The sequence below is a fragment of the Physcomitrium patens genome, chromosome 6 (genome assembly GCF_059467195.1).
Source record: "Physcomitrium patens ecotype Gransden chromosome 6, ASM5946719v1, whole genome shotgun sequence".
NCBI lineage: Eukaryota > Viridiplantae > Streptophyta > Bryopsida > Funariales > Funariaceae > Physcomitrium > Physcomitrium patens.
Genome location: NC_143415.1, coordinates 15,002,194 through 15,024,488, shown reverse-complemented (window position 1 = coordinate 15,024,488; position 22,295 = coordinate 15,002,194). Strand labels below are relative to the sequence as shown.

Here is a 22,295-nt window from a genome sequence, read left to right as displayed (position 1 = left end):
TTAGATCTGCTCTCATCCGTTGCGCAAGCCATCCATGATAAGCCCTAGCCCTAACCCTAAGCAGTTGAATTACTCGAGTTGTTTCGAAATATGTGCACCATTTCTTTCGGACCGGTTTTAGGGGGTTGCAACCTTCACCCTCATCGCATTATTTGAGCTCCTACTCGAGGTCGGATAATGTGATAGCAGAATTTTAGTTTTGCTTCATGAGCTTTTGCATTTTGAATTGGATCTCTGTGAAACAAGTGCCGGTTTCTCCTCAGTCATTGAACACCACTTCGGCTTTCGGCAAATGTATGAGTTACCGTCCTTTTGTCAAATCGTGAAAACTCAGACCAATGAGTCACTGTGCTTCAATAGCGCTTCACATGCACCTCCGTTTGTTCAGAAAGTCAAAGCGCTTTCGTTTTGTCGATATCTGTGATCCACTACGCCTTGTTTTGAAATCGGGTTCGAATGGAAGTGAAAAATCTTCGAGGATACACAACCGGTTATAGCTGATTTCCAGATAAGTATCGGCTCTCCGAGTGGTGGAGGAATCAAGGATAGTTTATCAGTCACGACTTTCGTTACTACTCACTGAATTTTTTGTATTTTGTGGTGTTTTTGACACAAACTGGACTTTGCTCAACTTCAAATGGATAACCATTCTGGGTTTTTCACAAAAGTGCCGAGCGGCAGTTGGTTTTTGGGGATACTTCGATAGTTGGTTGCATCTGCCTACGCACACAGGCTGGAATTTGGAGGTCTCGGCTCATCGTTCAAGACTCACTTCCACTTTCTTAACAGCTAGAACACTCTCCAATATCAGCTCTCGGACTCCAACTGGACTTTGTGTGGTTTATGACACTAGCATTTTTAGATTCAAAAAGCGCAGGACGGAGCACTTTAACATAAATGCTTGGCCAGATTCCTCGTTGGATAAACAGTACACGTCAAAACCCTGATCCTGAGCTCATGTAATCGCGGATGGAGTTTAAAGCAGGACGCTTTAGTCCAGACTCTTGAGGAAGGATGAGAACATGGATCACTAGGGTTGAATCAGCGGCGTGAGATCAGGCCACACCGAAGCATAATTTCAACGATTCAGTGTGTCACTGATGTTTACTACAGCAGGTTCAACTTGTTCCGGCTACTTGTTAGGTTTAAGAGGTGTTCTTTATCTTATCTTCGGGCTTCTTTTTTTTTTTTTTTTTTTTTTTTTTTTCCCCTTTCGACTTCCATTCCAGTCGCCACACTTCACTTGATGACAGATCCCCACTCAGTTGATGCCAAGCAATTCAACCGACATTGGAAAGAAGAAGGTGCCCTGCCGAGTCTGGACAGACTATTCGTATTGCAACGGTTCCTTGGGATGACTAGGCATCGTGACAAGTCAATGCGATCGATCTTATTCGCTCAATTCAAAAAAAAAATGATGCTCGATCTTGATAACAAAACTTACCTGGAGGATGTTCTTTGAAGCTTTTGGCAAAATTAGTAGGTAATTGTCGGTTTTAAACCGAACTTTCGTGCAAAGTTACTCTTCCCTCGATTTTTAACCCTAGATGTCTGAACCTACTGCTGCACATCAATTCGCATCAATGGTGCGCCACATTGCTGTTGCTTCTCAGGATCAATCTCAACACAGAGTCTCTTCGGCACACAGTTCAATCGAAATGTTCCTGCGTGGAGACTCTTTCAGTGGGCCAAGGGAAATATCCTTGACAGCACCAAGATGGAAGTCGTTCTTAGGAATTGGAAGGATTACAGCAAAGCACAATCCCCAACTGAATTTCCAGATCCTTAATTGATACAGAAATATTCCTCGGTGTAGAAATAAACACATAAAGGTAGGACCCAATTCGATCTCGTCCACCCTACACACGATTCGGCTTTTATCCTGCACAGTTTGCAAAGATGCGATGCTACAAGAGGTTGCAGTTATTTACTACTAATGACTGATCAGCACACGTGACGACCGAGACGGGCAGCGGCTCTCACTTATCCTGGTGAATGCAAATCTGTATCTCTGCTTCTCTGACAATGAATATTGTTGTAGTTGCTTCTGCTTGCGACTGTGCAAACAGTCTGGAAATGGATACTTTCAATGCTAGAGTAAATTGCCTTGTTCCAGGCCCAAGGATTCCCTTGAGTATTCACGCCATGTTGCTGTATTTGCAGAAAAGAATCTTTATCAAATTCATGAACCTGTACTGACCAAGCTGAATTCATGGAGGACCATTCTGTTACCATTCTGAGGAGGCTTTGATTAGGAGTTGTTTCCAACTTGAATCTTACATTATTTCAGCAACGGTTGGAAGATTGGGTAGAGTTCAGCAGTTCAAATTGAATTTGATTGCTGTGATCGTCTGTCTCCGTCTTTGACATTTTAGACAGAGCCTCGGCAGTACGACCCTCAGATTTGTACCACTAGATGAATGTCGCCCTAGGGATGATCCATGAGGGCTGTTTTTCTCTGGTCTGTAAGAGAGGATCTTTAAGACATAGGGTTAGCAAATCTGATAGCTTTTGATGAGTATTCTTTGGCGTTTTGAAGTGGTCTAATAGTTTTTTTTTTATATATAGAAAATTTGATTGACTGTGGGCATGGAAGCCCATGGCAGGGGTTCCCCGAGGAGAAAAGGCCGCGCGACATGAGCGCACTTGGGGTGGATCATTAAAGAAGGGTGTAGAGTTGCATTAATGACTGGGTGTGTTTCTACTTGGATGCGGAGAAGCCGGACATTATCATAAATGAGACCGTGTTTCAGTTGGGGGTGGACGGCAATAGCATCAAAGCTGATGGATTGATCGGAGTGTCCGAATGCAGCCGTTGCAGCAACTTCCATGTGTCAAAAGCCTAAACACAATCCTAGACGATTAATGATCCTTCGTGTTGCTTTTTGGCTAAGCGTCGCTCTCCCTTTTAGTAATAGTCTTCCGAGGTTGTTTCCCAAGCCCCGGATCCGTCTCATTGACCACCTTCACTATTGTTTCCCCACATCCTCTCAACTGCCAACTTCAGCTTTTCGTGGTTGGAACAGTGCCTGGATTGCACTCATGAGTTCGAGTTCGCCTTTGCTTTGAGAGCAATGAGAGCCGCTGACTCTGCCGTGTCTATTCAGGTTTGGCTGGGGATGAAGGGGATGACGTTGGAGTTTGGTATTTGTGTTTCAGTAGATCATTTTGCATTCTAGACATCTTTGTGGGTTTAGACCGAGGACTTTACCCGCTTTGCTGTGGCTCTAATTGCCTCTAGGGGGTATATCTCGATGTTATGGTCTGTTCACGGCTATCCTGTGCTATTATGCTCATCTTTCAGCTGTTAAAAGCTCATACTCTGTTAGAAGATTACGTGAAGAATTCTTGACTTCGTATAATATTTGAATGGGGAAAGCTCCCATATCGAATGTTTCAATTGACGTTTTTTCCTGGCACAACTGCTGTTCATTCTTGAAACCTGTACCTACCAGGAGTTGCCTTCTTCCACCGCGGATTTGAATCGTTGGGACTTTCAATACAATGCTTGAGCCTTTACCGATGCTCTCTCATTGTTAATTCCCTTCATGAGCCCATTGGATCATCTCTTGTTTGAATCCTCCCCGCGCGAGGCATATTCTTGAGGGAGTTGTTTTGGTTATTGTACTTGGTCACTATTGCGCGAGGAGTTGAAGGCGTTCATATTTTATTGTATTGATCTCCACTAGCTCAAGAATCACTTTTGCATTGTTGTACTCATAGTGTTTATGAGCTGTCTTCTCGAAGTATTTGACAGATGACGAGCTGGCATTACTCGTTCTATTGGATTTACATACCCCAACGAGTTTCCCAAGATTGACAAGCGACAGCCAGAGTCTTCCGCTCTGGGTAGTGATGAAGTTACATGTTAGCTCCCCTCGGTGCAGGTAACCACTGCCAACGATCTGAAATCGCTACAAGCTACCATAGATGCTATTGTTACCACATGTTGGCATCAATCTTCGGGGCAGAAGTGCCGGGTTGAAGGCTTGATTTCTTTCTGATAGTGCAAATTATGGAGTATGTGCTCGTAGCAATCCAATCCAGAGGTGACTGGGAAGAAGTGTAGTTGACGTAAAACTTCAATTACTTTGGTTCACGGATGGGATTGGAAATGCAGGGTAACGTTCAGCCCTCATCAAAGGCTGATGGCTACTTCCAATATACGTGAAATTCAGCGGAGAATTGAGTATGGCGAATGACTTGTCAAACCTGTGCCGAATTGGGGAACTCTTTCCTCGGAATGGCTTGAACTTTGCTTATCCCAAGATTTCTGAAGGATATGCTAATAAGCACAAGATAAGTGGCCGTGCAAATGTGAAAGGAGACATGCACGTGGTTGGGGGACCGCAGAACACTAGAGAGAAGTCACAAATTGTGGAGTTAAATCTCTTGAGGGAGGTGATTGGTCACAGGAAGTTGCGAGGCAGCGAACGCTGTCTGCTACCGGTTTTAAACGCGATACGGTTTCTAGAGTGCAGCAACCGAGTGCAATATCCTAATGGTGACAATAATGCGAATATTGAATCTCTTCCGATGAATGAACATTCTCCCTCCGATTCCAGGGAGCACTATGGGTTAGCTTGGTCACTCTCCAAGTGCAAGTCTTTATCTTCTCCGGAGTGGGAGACTCTAACCAAGACCCAACATGGTAAGTGAAAAGGAAAAGTATGCTCTATGAATGCGTTCAGAAGCATATTCGAGAGACCTGAAGACATAATTCGGAAATTTATCTCCCAAAACATCAAGTCACGTATCAATTCTAACATGGAAGCGGTATTGCTTGATTGGGTTCTTCTCGTCAGGTTGTCCACGAGGATCTGATAAAGGAAAAACTATGTATGACTGGATCAAAGTGCTGCGTCGTCTTCAGAAAGTTGATCCTAATGCCTACTTTGACATAGCGAATACACTCATTTCGCAATTTTCTGTTGTGGAGCCTAGTGCATACTCTTGCACTGGTAAGCGTGCGTGCTCATTAACCAAGTTTCTCTGTTTTAAGCTCAATGACAGTCTTCTGATTGTTTCTTGATTCATGTTCTTCATATGAGTTAAATGTTTCACGGCAATCATAAGACATATTTTCTAAGGTGTTTGTTTAGTAGATTTGGGCGACCTCAATCTGACTGGGTTCTTAATTTGAGAAATTGTTTTTGCAGTAGTGATCATATAGACTATATTTTACAGACGCTTATGAGGTTCACATGATTTGAACTTGTAGATGTTGTCAGGACCTTCAAAGCATCAGAGAAGAAGCGAGGGTTTTCAATGACAGCCAGAACAAGTAAACCATATATTACTTCTACAATCAAGAAAAGCAGTTGGCTGTTCACTCCATTTCCAAAAGGAAGAGTCCGTAAGTCCAATAGAGGTAGACTTCAAAGGTCAGGAAGCACTTCTCGAACCCCACCGAGGATAGGAGTCAGGAGTCCTAAGCGGCCTTCAAACTATCATGACCTGAAGCGGCTCTCGCCCCTTTTACATCGTAAATCACAATTAAGATTCAAGTTGTGCACGCCTGAAGAAAATAAGCCTGAACGAGTTTCACCACCAGCTGCACTACGTTCGGGCATGTGGAGACATTCCTGGCCGGCCGACGCAGAGAGGAAAGCCACTGTGATTCTGGTTTGTTTGTCTACTCTTTTACTTGCATTAGATCATGAGGATTTCTACTGAATATGTCTCAAAAAGTGTTAGGTCTAGCACTTTCCGAGTTCAATACTTATTATTGTTTTCGGGGATTTGAAGTTTATGTTGGAATGTGATAATTGGAGCCTTAACAGGTCTTGTTGGTTGAATACCAAATTTTAACCACTGATTTGCACTCGAAATGGTGATTTGTTGTTTTGAAGCTCCGTTCCTGTCATCTTATCCACTACTTGGTGTGATACTGCACAGGCGCAGTGGCGAATGTATTCAGCTAGACGCCAGTACCAGGCGTTCCGACACGCAGCAATTACAATACAAAGGCAATGGCGACAATCTAGGAGGCTGTATGCAGCAGAGAAGGATATTGTGGTTCCAAATTTTGGAAAGTCTGACATCTGCAGTAATACCCAACGGCTCAATGGCCGTGCTACTATTAAATCTGGAGCTGAATCATTGTGCAACGAAGTCGCTGGTAAATCCATTAACACTTACTGACATTTAATTATGACCCAGGTAGACATACAGAATGTCATGATGAGTAACCATAAATTCACTGCAGTATCATTCACCTTGATTAAAACATCCATCTGCATGTGCTGGTACCTTCTCTATGATGGCGAAAGCGATTGTATTTTGAACTTGCGGCTTGGCCTTGCAGGCGAAGACACTCAAAGGAGTTTGAAGACGCCTGGATGTTTAGTTCAACTTCTCTGCGATAATTCAATGCTACAAGAAGAAGTTTTTGCTGAATTTTTGAGTTTCTTACCATCCCCTGAGCGGGACCTCAGCGTAAATGATCTCTCCAGTTCTACCGTCGTTTCTCCTGATTCCTTCAGGATCTCCAGCACAGTATTGGAAGAGAATAATGATGAAGATCCACAGTCACCTCCATCAAAGACCAAGACGTGGAACTGTGATCCCTGCAACCTAGACAGTCCTGTCTGTTCACCTGCGAAGGAGCTTACATTCGCTAAAATTAGTATAGATGGGTCACTTCCTCCAACACCTATCAAAGAATGGAGTTCGCGCAAGCGGGACCTCGTTAGGAGTCCTGCAGCAGTCCCAATTTCATGGAATTACTGTACTAACGATATAGATCATCACTCTCCAACTAAGGATTGGGCTACTCCTCCAGAAAAAGGTCGAAATTCGACTTTTCTTCTTGCAGAATCCCCCCAGGCTGATTCAAAGTCGAAATGGTCCCAACTGCCAAGCGAGTGGTTCGCGGATCTTGACGACTCCGACATATCTGATAGCTGCTGCGACACTTCCCAGGTTATTAGCATTGCGTTTTCTCCTCCATCAGATCCTAGTCTTAAGCCCCTTCATGGTTTTACAGACGTTCCGACCTCGAGACATGAGATGATGGTGCCCACCTCCCCAGCGCTGGTGTGCATCCCCAAGGATTCCAACACGAGCGGTTTACCTTTTCACCACAGTAGTGAAGACGTGGAGGTCGCTACTTCTAATTCCGATAAGAAGTTTTCCGTCTCAAACAAGCTCACATCCTCGAAGGCCATTGGTTCCTCCTATTTGAAGGTCGTACCATTGAGTGAGAGAGATGTTGACAGTCTGAAGCTCAGAACTGCAAATGTGCCAGCTAGGTCTACTGATTATCTACTTTCATCTGCATTGGAGGAAGAGCTCATAGATGAGCTAGCAAAACTTTTTGAAGGTTCGCCAATCCCTCCAACATTTACATATCCTTCAACCTCTCCAGGTGGCTGTTATAGATCAATCAGTGACTTGCATTGTTCGGGATCAGTCAGATTTTCTGATCCAGAAGCCTTGAGTAGAATCTGTAACGAGTTCTTGATAAACGACGGTTTCTCACATTCTGCTAGGAAGCTTGATTTTAATTTAGAAGATTTTGAGAAACGGCAAGGTAATGAAGGCAATGAAGAAGAATGTCTTCATATTGAAGGGAAGCACATGTCAGGAACAGAGTTGAGCACCATGGTGGAGGAACATGTTAAAAGTTCATCTCCACTTTTCTCACTTCCGAAATTCACCCCTTCAGAGACGGCCATTTCTAATTCAGACAAATCAGGCAAGATTCTTGATGGGATTGAGGCGAAGTTTCTCGGCATGTCTGAAGAGCTGGATGATGTTAAAGCATCGAGAGATTCACGAAGTTGCAGTAAAATTTGTCAATGTACAGTACAAGACTTTTTGCAGCTTGTGGACCAAAAATCTGCCACTAGTAATGGTGCTTCTAAAACTCTTCAAAGAGGCATCGAGAGCTCACTTTCTACTAAGCTGCATGGGCCTAGATCCCTGCTGACTACATTTGCAAATGAAGATGACTTCTGTGACAAGGCTGTGGATGGGAATGTTGTTGCTGTCGAAAGTACAATGCACCAAGTCAGGAATTTATTGCCTGATGCAATTCATTCAATTGGGCGAGAAGCTGCATCAGCCACTGAGTCCCTCAATCCAGGTTTAGGGCAACCTCTTGTATTTACTACTGCCGACTGGTGCGATCCCAGCTCCACTAGAGATGACACTACCTTCCTTGCCCCAGAAGCTGAGCGACCTAGTATCGCAGTCACAAGATTTTGTGGTGGGATTAGCAAATCGAAGCCCCCTTTGCCTACAAGTAGGCGAATCTCCTTCGACGAGAGTAACCTTAAATCTAACCTGGATCACACTCCAGATCGAAAGAGACTTGTAGTGTCGGAGAGGAATGTTAGCGAAAGATTGCTTCATAATAGCCCCGCTTCCCCTGATACTCCATTTGCCTGGTGCTCTGCTGTGCTTTCTAGCCAGGAAAAGTCCAATACTTCATCACTCTCGAAGAAGTATTTTCTTCAGAGTCCATCTTTAAGAATAGACCATGGAAAGATGGACTCTGATGCTGAGAGTGTATCCTCGACAAGCTTATCTCCGTCGAAGTTGGATTCTGCTTTTGCAGAGGTTGAGAAGGTATCACCGGGATCCTCCCTAGCATCACCTTCTGGGTTATTTCTCTTTGCTTTATGGTGCGGCACATGGATGCGTTTAGATCCCGTACTGTTGCTTCATGCCTTCAAAGTATTTGGCTTGGAATCTTGTCCTTATTGTTACATTCCTTGCAACGTGTCAAAATTTGTCAATTTAGAGCAGGTAAGAAAGTCAAACCGGTGTGTTGTGCCATCAGTAGTCTCCTAAGAATGACTCATGCTAATGTTCTGTCTTGTTCACATTTCAGAAAGCTGGTAAGAAGCATGCTAGAGCACTATTCACTTGTCAAGAAAGCTCAATGTCCCAGACGACTATAAACGCCTTACTCCCATCAGGTGTTAATAGTGAAACGACTGACAATGGAGTTCTTAAGCCTGAGTATCGCACCCAATGTGATGATATCTCTCATCACTGTTGTTTTGAAGACAATTATGAAGCCATGCTTAAGCAAAGGGACAATCATCGTCTGTGGTTTCCGGAAGAACTTTCTGGTTCTCTGATTGATACCTCCGGACAAGAATCTGATTGCAGTTTCCGAAGAACCACTTCCTCTGGTTGGGGCTGCGGATTGATGACATTGATGTCGGATGGGGGATTCACGCGTGCAGGGAATCCGGTACCTTCGCTGCATGACCTATGCAAAGTATGGGATGAGGAGTGCATCGACCTCGTGACAAGATCCCTCAAATACAAGCTTTTGATGATTGATCCTGTTCTTCTCTGTCATGAGGTAAATAATCCAGTTTTTCTGTTTTTCTAGATCTCTTTTGAAGTCATAAATATCCTAATTTTTGTAGAAGTAAGAGGAGTGTAATTTTTTTGTTTTCCCTCTGGTGGTGTCCTATTGTCAGCATCCAACCTTTGGAGTTGGGTTTAGAGGTGATGCCAGGAAATCTCTTAGCACCCTTGAAAATATTTTTCACTCTTGAAAGTATGTTCACGAGCTTATAGTTTCCCTGGTTACGACAGGTAAAGATGGCATTTACGAACCCAGATTCTTCCAGCTCAAGAACACTTGATTGGGAAATCCAAAGCATTGGGAGATTGAAAGAGAAGACGGAGAGTAAAGTGGCAATCAAGGAGCTTATAAAACATCAACGGGATACTATTTATACGAATATCGCAACGAATACGAGAATGAGAGAGCGACACCGCCTGTACAGTATGTGGGGGATCCGCAGGATGTCGACTGGGAGGTTGAGGAAGCTTGTTTACGAATTGTTGTGGAAAGATCCCAAAAGGTGAGATGTTTCATCATTTCGTTGATGTGATCCCTGTCAACATTTCATTTAATGTTCCAGTCCATCATATTAATATCTCACCAATTATTACCTATATCTGTAGTTGTGAAGTAGGGATATCTTCGCTGTAACTAGAGCTTTCACGCAGCCTTGCTTTGAATCGCAATACACTGGTCATCACTAGCATATACTGAAAGATTGCTCTTGCTTTTTGCAGATATCATGCAAGTGCAGACCTTGTGATTGAGTACCTGTAGTCTTAGACAAATTTGGATACAACTTTAGTGAACTGCTTCTATCTGTTCATTGATTCAAATAAACATATTGATAAATTCAACCTTCACGAATGAGAATGGGGAGTCATGTACAGAATCTAAAAAAATTCTGAACTCCAGGAGGTAGCCCTCCCAGACGTCGTGCAGACTGATCGGCGATCCTCTCATGACCTCTCATGTAGCATACGGAGCAATTCATGCTCCAGAAGAATTGCACTCGTCTAAATCTGGTCACCCAAGTTCCATTTTAGAAGAAGGCATTGAAGACCTGCGAAGCCACTCCCAAAAAAGGCAGTCAGCAATTTTCTATTCACTCTCTCATATTATTGCAGCATATCAGCAAGAACCAGATGCTCTGGTTCAAAAGGAAAAAATGTATGTGGTGTTGTGAAGCCATTTGGAGCATGTACGTGGCCCATACGTAAAAATGTATGGTTCCAACATGTTAGAGATGTGCAAATGTATCATATTCATTTCAATATTAGTTGAATACCTCTCACCACATTTGAGGGTTAGTCCTTATCAGCACCCAAAAGGAATTCGATTGGCACCAATGTGTTGACTAATTCAAACGTATTAGTTAAGCTTATGTATATTTTTAAAGTCAAAAAGGTCAGTCAGGTTGTAGATGTTCATTAAATTTTTATTTTTCATTGAGTAATTAAAAAGGTGTGATTGTACACTGAAATTTTTTCTATATGATGAGATGCAGTCTTGTTTCATTTGCACAACTTGATTAACATAATAATTTACTCATACTTGAAATTTCATGTTTGATTTGTTGTCTTGGTCAATGAGACTGACATTGATATGAGATTGATAATGAAATGTATCAATAACATTTTTGATGAACATACTCCTGTTGAAACTAAATAGGGTTTTAAAGTATTCCAAAGAAAATACTACACATCAATTTTATAGTAATTTATTTTTAGTAAAGTTCTAACTATTTTAGGATTTTTTTACTTTATTTTGCATGTTATAACATCAATTATAGTTAAAATATCACTATAGTGAAAAATAAATAAAGAAAGAAACAATGGTCATTAATAATTTAATCAGAAATAAACATTTAAGTTGCAGCATATTTTAGTGCATCTTTATTTCCTCGAAAGCTTTATATATTTGCATCCATTGTAGAAAATATTTTGTAGTTGTTGTAAATGATTTAGTGCATAAGAAAGTATATGTTTTGAAACTTCTTCCAAACATGATACCAAAAACTATGCAACCAATTTGAAGTCATGATTTTACATCTGTTACATTTTAAAATTTAATTGTGAATTGTTTTTGCACCAGAAAAAAAATCAGATTTAAGCATATCATTTTAAATTTGTCATAGACAAATACCTAACTATTCGCATGTAAAAAAATCATTTGTCTTAAAAAAAATAAGAATTAACGATTTTTTTATTTATATTTATACTAAGACTTAATTAAATAGTTATCCTAAGTTACAAAAAAAATTGCAATTTACAAGTTGAATAATACACAATAGGATAAATTGTTTGCATTTGATTAGGTGATTTATAGATCTCCAAAGTCATAAAAATATTTGATTTTAGAATTTGAAATATATATATATATATATATATATATAGTAGATCTATAATGCATTTATGGAATTTAAGTTTTTATAAAATGTTGAACTCACGTATAAAATTAGAATGTAGTATTGGTTATGTAAGTAATTGAAATATCATTTAGTAACTATCGATAAATATTTAATTTTTCTAATAATAATATTTCATAATATAATAGGAATTTACTGTATGGTCATAACTCCAGGTATGTTTCAAATAAGTATTTTTGTTAAAAAAACATAAAAGAAATTTAATTAAAACTTGTATCAAATTCATTGTTACAAGTTTAATAAATATAAAAAAGAAAAGGAAAATGAATAGGGCATAATAAACATTATATTAACTTTTTAGTATAAAAATAATAATTAAAATGTTATACGCTTAGATATGTATATATATATATATATATATATATGTGCTTTTTATGCTTTTATCTGATTAGTTTTCATGTCACAATAATTAATATAAAGAACTATGCAACTTAAATATTATAAATATCAGGCAACATTCAAACTATTTAAATCATGTATCGTAATTTATTCAAGACAAGTTGATAATATTCTACTAATATACAAACTATTATTTAAAAGATAAAAATATTTTTATTTATAAAAAAATATTAAAGATTTGGATGTAATTGTAAAATTATAAAAAAATAAGGCTTTATCTATTTCAAAAATAAATATGGCTTTATTAGAGCTATTTGCTTAAAAATCAAGTAATATTTCATTTTGAACAACTTTGTTAGTTTTTTATAAATATTAACCTCTATTTAAATATTTTATAAAAATAATAATTAAAATAAATAAAAATTATATATAACTATATATCTCTTAAAGAAGTAGTAGAAAAAAGTAAATAGAAAAAAATTATATTTATTATATATTTATCAAAAAAAATAAAGAGAGATTTTAAAAGATGGATTGAATTTACAAACAAGTTATGTAACTATAAGAACTATTTCAAAAAGCAACTACTTCTAAAAAGCCACTATCATGCATATATATTCTATCTAAGTACATAGAAATAGATGGAAGTAGGCATACATAGGTTGAATAAATAAATAAAATTAAGATCCACATTAAGATATATATATATATATATATATATATATACTATTAATAATTTCTTAGTTTTAATTATGATTATTGAAACTAAATTAATTAAAAAAATAATAATAATAATAATAATAATAATAAGGAAGTATTTACCTAGTAGAACTAGTATGTGGACACCCATCATTATCTTCTTGTTTTGTTTAAGCTTTTGTATTGTAGATGTTTATGTATTATGGAATTTTTTTTATTATTTTTATTTTTATTTTTTAATCTTTACACCTCATTAGTCTCTAGCTTGTTGAAAAACTTGTAGCATTGGTGTATAGTTAGTATAGAATAGGCTTTCTCTACAATATAAGAGAGATATCCATACAATAAAAAGAGGGTTTCTACTGAAGGATTTCCTAAAATAATCATACCTATTATATTTATATTAATCACTATTAATAATTTTAATTAAATTAAAATATAAAAAAATAAATTGAAACAATATTAATATATTAAATTTATTCAAAAAAATCAATTTTAAATCCTTTTGAATTTAGGTATTATTTTTCAAGGCGAATTTATTGATACAAAAAAATAGAATTTATTGCTAAGAAATTTTCACCAAACTTATATTAAATACATAGATTTCAAAATATCAATAATAATAATAAAATTATGTCCAAAATTTAAGTAGTATTTATTACAATCTTTACTTATGTATCTACTTTATTAAATAATATAATAGTTCTTGTTGTAATACACTATGTGGCATGCATATTATGTAATACTTATATAACTTGTTCTACTACATGCAATATTTTCATCTTTGTATAATATTACAATATTTTTTATAATACACATCTATTCCAAATACCAAATATCTTTTAAATCTTACATCTATTACAAAATTCCAAAATAATATTTAATATCCACTTTAATAGTGGAATTTTCGACTGCAAGTGATGGTAGCAAAAGTTACTAAGATATAGTTGTTTTTTTTAAAAAAATTAATTAATTGGAATTTAAATTATAATACTTCCAAAATCATATACTTCATCTTTTAAGCAAGTGTTGAAATACTTTCTAAAACCAAAAACAAGGTCCAAAACTCATATCATCTTTTGAAGTCCTTATTGAAATACTTCGCAAAACCCAAAAACATAGTTCAAAGCTTATATTTATTCAAAAGTACAAGTAAACAATGATCATAGCCCTTGCAGCCAAACTAGTAGGATTTACTATCATACAACCCAGAATCACATACCCAAAGCCAATTTCAGAGCTGGATGGATGCTCACCCAGTTTTACTTTTAATTTAATTTAACCTAATTTTTCATGTCAATTGTCTTTCCTTTTATTTTGTTTATTTATTTATTTATTTATTTTGTGTGTGTATGAGAGTATGTGTAAGATATCTGAATATTTCATGTCTTGGGTGTGAGAGCTTGAGACATGATGCTCCATGATGTAGCTTTGCATCATGTACCCTCAGTGATGTGTTTGTTTGTTTGTTTTTTCTCTTCTTTTCTTGTATATATATATATATATATATATATATACATTTTAAGAATATAAAGTTTTATAAATTTTGATTTGAGTTTTGTGAAGGAAAATAGTATATTTAATGGCAGGACAGTCAAAATGATGACAAATGGAAACATAAAAAGGGGGTGCATTTATAATTAGTTCATGATGCAAAGCAAAGGAACTCGTCAAGGGAATTGTACCTATACTCAGTGACAATCATGCTTGAAATATGGTTGCCCCAAATGCATATATTTATTTGATGCTTCAACTGTGGGTTATGAATCATGGTTTTTAAGTTGGATTTAAATGTTTTATTTTCTAATATTGGTCAGATGTGTCTATTTTTATGTTTGCTTATATTGCAATACAATATTTCATCACAAAAAGGATTAAGATAATTTTGATTCTGTATTCTCCATCACCACATTGGAAAATGTGATTGTATCTGACAACAGTGGAAATTTTTCCACGGTTCTCAAGTTTTGAAACATTTAATATATCAATGAAGAAGTATTATATTCTCATATTATATGATATTGTGCTTTGGGAAACAAGGTGCCCGTGATTTAATCATACAAGCTTGACATCTTCAATAGCCAAGCATAGTTAAAAAAGCTTTTCCATCTTGCTATCAAAATTGGAAGATTAATTCAACTTTGTAGTGTGTTGTGATTTGTTCCCTCTTCTTATCTTAAATTAGTGCAAAATTTGTATGTTACAATGAGTCAACATTTACTTGAACATGTATTTGCTAACAATTTGAAGATACTTGTGTGTGGGTATATGGTCACTTTGTTGATACATTAAGATAAAATAATTTTGGTTTCAAACCATAGGCGAAATTTGAAATGATCATAGTATAAATTGATTTTAGTTTTTTGTTTGATTTGAAGTTCATTTGTAGCATTTTTATGTTTAGCATAGTGTGGAAGTCATTCATGTGCATTCTTTTTTAACAATCTATGAAACCAGACAGATTCTTCCAAATGTATGCATAATTATATTGATAGAATTTCAAAATTATTAAAAAAATTGAGCTAAATTATCACTATGATTATAATTTAATTTAATATATATATATATATATATATATATATATATATATATATATAAATGTAAATACATATACTAAATTTATTTTTAGAAAATGGAGATTGGTTATAAAACTTATCAATATTATTCCCAATATCAAAAAATAAGATCATTGAAATATTTTTAATTAGAAAATTAGCACTCTGTAACAAAGAGGTGTATAATTGGTAAGAAATAACACATGATCAAAATAAATAACCAACATGATAACCTTGGAATGAACAACATGTTGCTTGTTGCATGAAAAACTCTTTACAACAAGAATACATTTATTTATTTACTTATTCTTATATTATAAAAAAAATAATAATAAGAACAAAAGTCTAGATTTTTTTGATTGTGGAAAAGGGTGTAATGTTATTCCAACAAATCATATCAACATCAGATGAAACTTTTTATATTCATTACAACCTGAAGTTAATTTACATTTCTCATCTTACAGGTGAAAAAACCAATACTCATTCTTCCTCACTTTGTTTTGTTCTAAAATCATAAACATCATGTGATTAGAAAAACAATTACTTTCACATTTTAGTAGGACAATATTAAATCCTTCGAAGTCAAGCCAATGTTCAAACCAGTGTCAACTTTTGACACAAAAGGAGCAGGCATTGTGTAGTTTTTTAGACTTTGTTCTATGTTTTAATCAATCAACTTTGGCCAATAATTTTATGTGCATTGCAGGAGATTTGGTACTGAAAAATGCTTGTGAAACAAATGTTGTAGAATAGAGAGAAAGATTACAGTTGAAAGGTGTTAGTTACTTTTCACTAATATTAAAATACTTGGGAGGCTAAGTCTGCACAAAAAATGTTTTTTTAAGGTTATTATGCATGAGTTCATATATATATATATATATCAGTTGTGCGAGGTTTTCCTTGATCAAACAATTGCTAGATTTGATGTCCTTTTGAAGGAGCAACATAGAATTTTTCAAAAGGTTTTCATTATTAGAGATGTCTAGGCTTCAAGAGATTGTCCCCATTCAATCAAGTTTTCAATTAGATAGGATTTTCTTGTAAAATTTGATGGGTTTAAATGTTCTTCTAATTCAAATGAGTGTGACTTTGGTAATTGTTTACAAATAATTTCAAGTGATTTTTTTTTCAAGTCTAGGTTAGTATTAAATATAAAATCCATTAGATAAAAAAAAGTATAATAATAATAAAAATAACAAAAGTTCACAAACAAACCGGAAGAATCAGTTCCTTTTGGGTTTGTTTGTGAACTTCCGGATGGATGCAAAGGTAGGTGGATGAATGAATGAACGAATGGGTGGATGAATGAATGAATAAATGAAAGAATGGGTGGATGAATGAATGAATAAATGAAAGAATGGGTGGATGAATGAATGAATAAATGAAAGAATTGGTGGATGAATGAATGAATAAATGAACGAATGGGTGGATAAATGAGAGGGCATCAACAAAGGCAAACAAATGCCAGAACAAAATCCCACGCCCCTAGAAACATGGCATTTTTTTTTATTTATTTATTTTTTTTCTCAGAGAAAAAAACAAAATGAAAATAGAAATAGAAACAAAGACAAAATTGTGGTGGACGATGGCCGTTCGAAGCATGCAACATACGGTGATTACATTTAATGCACACCCACAAAACTTACATCAATGCTCACGTCAGGTTAAAGGGTTCCTTCTTCTTTTACCATCTAGATCGGAAGAATCAGTTCCTTCTTCAGATGCTGCAATCGAAGCTCCAGCTCCAGCTCCAGGTTTTACAACATCGTGCCTTTCTAAACACAAAAAATTAACACAAAAAAAAAAAAAAAAAAAAAAAAAAAAAGAGGAAGAAAAAACCAATAATGGATCAGCGCTGTTATTGGTACGAAGTTTCATAGTATAGTTGATTGGACGCACCCCAGTTGAGTGTAGAAGTTGGAGATGGTGCGTGGCGGCAATGGAGATGGTGTACCTGGAAGAAGAAATCGGGTGTTGAATTGAAAGGAGATAGGTAATTTCATACATCGGTAGAATCTCTGGGTTCACAGGAAATGAATGTGAGTCATAATGCTGTGGTGTGTGTACAGAAGCGGTATTCATACCACCGACCAGGCTAGATAGAGAGGGATATGAGGTCAAGGGTCAAGGGTGAAGAGAAAGGAGAAGAAGTGGGTTCTCGGATTTACTAGAGCATCATCTTTCAACAAGCAATAGGAAGATGCGATATAAGTTAGTGCAGCCGAGAAGATAAAAAGGCTAGGAAAAACTGAGCGTCAGTGTCTAAAGGGGAGATTTACTAGCAGGGCTTGACTCATGGGTGCCGGAGCTCATAGAAAGTTGCGGTGCGGCGAGGACTCGAGGAGTCTGTGGCCTTGACTGGTTCTCATGCACAATCGTTTTACTGGGAATGTGCGGGGGATTGTCTCCGGGTTTGCAGGCTTTCTCGACCAACTAAGTAGCCCCTACTCTGCGTGGACCCATTCTTCCTGTTCCCACACAGGCAAAACTTAATGGCTTTCTAAGCTTTTTTATTTGCTGGGAGCCGGCGGGATCGGTTCCACGATGCACTTGATGGCCCCATGATGGAGAAAGATTAAATTTGGGGACTGTTCAGCCTCGGACAAACAATGTAGCTTGAGGAGAGGGGAGTGCGGTGATCGATGTTGTTGTGCCGTGTGAGTACCCTCATTGCTCGCAGCAGCATCATCAGGTTGTACTGCTCGAAGCGAACGTTTATTGAATGGCCACCACAATTGATCTGTGATGTGTGGGTGGACGGTTGCAATAAACTCTTTTAGCAGCGCTAGATGGCGTTTTCTTAGGCCAAGCTGAGAGTCATAAGCGAGTCAGTTTTTGGGTGACCATCACTGCTTATCGATTCGTGAGAAGCATTCCACTTGGAATTGCGGATGGTTAGTCAAGGATAGTGAATTGGATGATGTAGATGATTTTTACCCACACATGGGCTGCTGCTCGGTCTGCAGTTCGGTCCTATGCAGCATCAGGATGATGCTTTTGCTTCTGCCAGGACTTCACCGGGTCATAACGAGTCCGGAGAGGTACAACCGAGGGTTAGATGTTGGTGAGCATGGTTGGGCGAGTTGACACCCTTGTCCTCAATTCATCCGTCGTTTTCGCAATCTGCTGTTCCTAGTTCTGCATGCAAGCTTCCGTTTCGAGAGTGTGAGTGACAACTGTTCTAGATCCCTAAAGGATCAGATATTCGGGAACTCAAGGGTGCTGTTGCAATTTTCGAAAGATGTGGATGGGGTACAACCACGCGCTAGTGCGAGGAGCGACAAGCAAACCGATGAGGGGAAGCGGAGCTCTTGCAGTCACTGTTCGTATTAGAATTGAGGATTTTAGCAACAGAAGGTCTTGTGGATCTAAGTCCCTGCGTTTGGCGATGGAAGTTGGTCTCATCAGCTGAAATCCTTTGTAGTCGCTAAACGGCCGAGTTTAGTGTCTGGCGGAATTGACCATTCTGCAGCACTCCAAGGTCTTTCAGCTGATATGAAACAATTGACAAATGAGGTATGCAAATACTGTGGGTTGCGAGACAAGTTCACAAGACATTTGATTCAGGATATATAACCCCATGCATAGATTATCCAAGCGTCACTTAGCAGGGATATTTCAGTTTTAGAACAGAATTTGCTAATTGGGCGAAGCTCTTCAAGTTGATAGTTTCATGAATTTCCACTCATTACTGGAGTCTGCGCCAGTTTTTCGAAGTATCAATTAGAGTGGTCAAAATGGCGGCGTTGATGGTTGAGACGCCCATAGCCTTCGGGCTTACGATGGCGGTGTGTTTGGCTTTATTCTTCTATTGTTGGCGCATTCGGAAGTTTCGTAATCGGCTCACCTCCGTCCAAGTCGCAGCCACGCCTAATGAAGTGAATGTAAGCTTTTCAACTTCATCAGTAAGATTTTGGAAGTGTTGCAGCACAACTCTTTAATACTCCCATTTAATCTGTACGTGTTTTAGACCTTGATCCTGGTGTCTGCTAGAATCCCATTCAGCATTCCGTGCTCTACTGAGCAAGTTGTAGTAAGGAACTCTAGCATGTAGTTCGCCAGCAATTGCAACTAGTATTTAGGCATATCTACTCCCATTTCGCTCAAAAAACTTGCTCGAAATTAGTTACGGCTGCTTGGATAAGGATATAAACTCCGTACTGAGTTGGCGTTTCAAGTGACAAGAGGTTAAAAACTGACAATTGAGTCAAAAATAAGAATTTTATTGAATTGAATGGCGGTGGTGGCGGCGGTGTAGTCAGGGTTGCAGATTGGAATCAAGCAGGATGTGATCAAAACCTTCCCAACTGTGATGACTAAGGAGCTGAAAATTGACATCAAGGATGGGCTTCAGTAAGTTGTAACTTTGACCTCACCGGACTTGATTATTTGATTCGCACTGTCAACCGCCGCCAACCTACTCAATTGGTTTTGTCGTATATTTCACATAGAATCTTTCCAATCTAAAGATGGAAATTTCCATGGGAGGCATTCAAAGAGATTGTAGCAATGCTGCTGGTTCGACATAAAATTTGAGATTTGTTAACGTTCGGTAATTTAGGACGTGAGATTCACGCGGTTACCCATCGAATTGCACCAAATCGCCGAAATTGTTTCCGTATCAATGATGCTCTTCACCGTCAATCTTGCAGGTTACTACGTTTAATGGAGGCATTGTGTATTATTTACTCATAAAAATCTTACTGTTGATGCAGGTGCCCGATATGTCTGGTCGAGTACGAGGAGGCGGAAGTGCTGCGAAAACTTCCACTCTGCGGCCATGTTTTCCACATACGTTGCGTCGACTCCTGGCTAGAAAAGCAAGTCACTTGTCCTGTTTGCCGCATTGTTCTCGCGGGAGTTTCCAAGTTATCACTTCGAACTAACCGCCAGCAAAACTATCTTAATCACTACAGATTTCCCTCCAGCCCCCGCTCTGTAACCGTAGAGGTGGCTGGCAACATACCCGCATGGGTTCTTGTCAATCGACCTCTGCCCTTGCCACCAGCCATTCCTGAGCGCCCCTCGGTGGACAGCGTCACCTCTCTAGAATCCAGCCCCTTGGACATTGATGTGCAGCCTTCAGCCAATTTCGGCATGACCGGCGAGTCTCCACTCCTCATTCCTCACGATGCAGGATGGGGAGCTATCTACCTGCAGAGGAGTCATGGCGCACTGAGCTTTAAGGCGCGAACAGGCGCAGACATCGCAATCGAAACCAAAGAGTGCGTCGATCATTCTTCCATAAGCGAGAGGTGGATGACAGAGTCGTTCTCTTTTGGCATCTCCACCTGCGAGGACGTGTCTTCGACAAGATCTAGCCATAATGTGTGGCAAGCTGACTCGACTACACGCCATTCTTCGTGGAGCTCACACTCCCACAACTCATTGTGTGATATCTACCAACCCACGATGAAGAATTGGGAGTCGGAGGAAGTGTTTGAGTCGCTAGCCACCCATCACCAGCCCTTGACGATGTCCCCAGAGCGCTGCTCCTTTGAGTTTCTGCCCATCATCACAGGCACTGAAGGTGACTGCATTTTGAAGCACAATTCTTATGCGCCGAAACCAGAAAGAACTGAGATCGGTTCAAGCCCTCACTCTTACTCCCAGCTCTGAATTTTTCCTCCCGAATTCTGGAGAACCATCTCTTCACCACATTAGTGCACTCCGCAAATTTCTTCATGGTCATGACTGTTGGAAGCATTCATTTTTCGGGAGGGCGGAGTGCACCGCTGGTTTTACGTGTCTCGCAACGAAGGTTTAGAAGGGGACTGTCGGAGAAGATTGGTTTGCTCGAAAAGAGTTGCTCCGTTGAAGAAGCACTTTTACGGGACGGAATCCCAAACCGAAAATAAGGTTCAAATTTTAGGCAGAGTAGATGGTAACAAACTGTACATTCACACTGTGGCTTAAGGAATCACCGCCGGAATGTAGTAATCTTGTAAATAATCACCCAGCCGTGATCTTAGAGGCAGTAAAGTGAACATAAACATGCGAGTTTACTGACACAAGAAAACTTTGTTCACAATGCGATTCACAATACAAAGTGAAGGAAACGCACTGGGTTCCAGTAATACCAACTCAACTCCAATCTCATGAACCAACCTCTACATCTAAAAGACTACCTTCCTACAGTCCCCAGTGACTAATCTCGCCGTTACACAACACAACGGAACGATGTTTGTCACTCAGTTCAGCAGCTACACGTCTGGTACTCTGTCAAAAATCAGTCATTGTTCATACAAACATGGGTTTAAAACAACTAAAGGATTGTTAGATATCGTAGCCCAAATCACTCAGGGGCTGCAGCGAGGTGAGAGCAGCCTTGCACCAATCTCATCGATTGATGAAGTTACTGATCCCATCTGTGGGGAGTTGCGAAGTCGGTGTCAGGTATCTCTGATCCTGGACGTCCAGGTATAGGGCAGCTGCTTGAGGAAGTCAGCCTTGTACCACAGATAGATGAAGGAGAGGTTATTGCCCATGTGGGTTCCAGTTGTGCTTATTCTCCACACTGCTTCCCACCTCGCTGGCCATCATCCGCTGCACTGCCTACTTCGGTGATGTTCAAACCGACCACCGACTACCGACACCGTTACAGCTCACGGCACTTTTACAAATGTGTGTCTGGATTCAAGATGTTGGAGCAATCTTTGAAATTATTCGGTGTTAGTAATCGGTGAAGTGTTGCGTTTCATGAATCAGGAGAGGGATAACTAGGTTTGCATTAGTCTTAGACACTCAATATGTTGTTGTTCATGTGTGAAGGAGTCGAATGTCTGAAATCAGTTGCAGATCAATTTCATGGTTTTGTAATTCTTCGAAGTTTGTTTGTTTGTTTGTTTGTTGTGGTGTCTTATTTTAGCCATCAACAGAACCTTGGTTGCTAGAAAGTTACGCCACTGTTGTTGCGTTCAAGTATTTGTTTATCAGTTTATAAAAAATTCACTTGCATGTC

General features: G+C 38.7%; 2 protein-coding genes and 1 long non-coding RNA gene across 10 annotated transcripts; 2 read left to right on the top strand and 1 right to left on the bottom strand.

Moving 5' to 3' along the window:
• Positions 1 to 1,180: 1,180 nt before the first annotated feature.
• Positions 1,181 to 10,174, top strand: LOC112283917 (uncharacterized). 4 transcript variants are annotated; one of them, XM_090251404.1, is made up of 11 exons: positions 1,181 to 1,991; positions 2,164 to 2,308; positions 2,607 to 3,887; positions 4,121 to 4,651; positions 4,806 to 4,961; positions 5,222 to 5,625; positions 5,899 to 6,121; positions 6,308 to 8,574; positions 8,840 to 9,322; positions 9,562 to 9,833; positions 10,051 to 10,174. In XM_090251404.1, exons 4-11 carry the CDS (start codon positions 4,192 to 4,194, stop codon positions 10,088 to 10,090), a joined length of 4,305 nt encoding a protein of 1,434 aa, XP_090107530.1. In that variant the 5' UTR covers positions 1,181 to 1,991; positions 2,164 to 2,308; positions 2,607 to 3,887; positions 4,121 to 4,191; the 3' UTR covers positions 10,091 to 10,174. The 4 variants fall into 4 exon arrangements, with proteins under 4 accessions (XP_090107530.1, XP_090107529.1, XP_090107528.1 ...); XM_090251403.1 differs by having other exon boundaries at positions 2,597 to 3,887; XM_090251402.1 differs by having other exon boundaries at positions 2,164 to 4,651.
• On the bottom strand, positions 9,685 to 11,882 carry LOC141045550 (uncharacterized). 4 transcript variants are annotated; one of them, XR_016503436.1, is made up of 3 exons: positions 11,763 to 11,882; positions 10,790 to 11,364; positions 9,685 to 10,376 (listed from the first exon to the last, which is right to left on the bottom strand). It is a non-coding gene; the product is annotated as an uncharacterized LOC141045550 (long non-coding RNA). The 4 variants fall into 4 exon arrangements; XR_016503438.1 differs by lacking the exon at positions 11,763 to 11,882 and adding an exon at positions 11,600 to 11,678; XR_016503437.1 differs by lacking the exon at positions 11,763 to 11,882 and adding an exon at positions 11,586 to 11,614.
• Positions 11,883 to 17,922: 6,040 nt separating this feature from the next.
• On the top strand, positions 17,923 to 21,353 carry LOC112283170 (uncharacterized). Of its 2 annotated transcripts, none has more exons than XM_024521562.3 (3): positions 17,923 to 19,218; positions 19,593 to 19,687; positions 20,050 to 21,353. In XM_024521562.3, exons 1-3 carry the CDS (start codon positions 19,072 to 19,074, stop codon positions 20,951 to 20,953), a joined length of 1,146 nt encoding a protein of 381 aa, XP_024377330.1. In that variant the 5' UTR covers positions 17,923 to 19,071; the 3' UTR covers positions 20,954 to 21,353. The 2 variants fall into 2 exon arrangements, with proteins under 2 accessions (XP_024377330.1, XP_024377331.1); XM_024521563.3 differs by having other exon boundaries at positions 17,956 to 19,218; positions 19,597 to 19,687.
• Positions 21,354 to 22,295: the final 942 nt, after the last annotated feature.

What these genes read in the sequence shown, in the direction of transcription:
- LOC112283170 (XM_024521562.3), top strand. Translation starts at nt 19,072, where the DNA reads ATGGCGGCGTTGATGGTTGAGACGCCCATAGCCTTCGGGCTTACGATG. An exon ending in CCACGCCTAATGAAGTGAAT is followed by an intron (nt 19,219 to 19,592) that starts GTAAGCTTTTCA and finishes GCGGCGGTGTAG; the next exon opens with TCAGGGTTGCAGATTGGAAT. An exon ending in GACATCAAGGATGGGCTTCA is followed by an intron (nt 19,688 to 20,049) that starts GTAAGTTGTAAC and finishes CTGTTGATGCAG; the next exon opens with GTGCCCGATATGTCTGGTCG.
- LOC112283917 (XM_090251404.1), top strand. Translation starts at nt 4,192, where the DNA reads ATGGCGAATGACTTGTCAAACCTGTGCCGAATTGGGGAACTCTTTCCT. An exon ending in TCTAACCAAGACCCAACATG is followed by an intron (nt 4,652 to 4,805) that starts GTAAGTGAAAAG and finishes TCTTCTCGTCAG; the next exon opens with GTTGTCCACGAGGATCTGAT. An exon ending in TTGTGGAAAGATCCCAAAAG is followed by an intron (nt 9,834 to 10,050) that starts GTGAGATGTTTC and finishes TGCTTTTTGCAG; the next exon opens with ATATCATGCAAGTGCAGACC.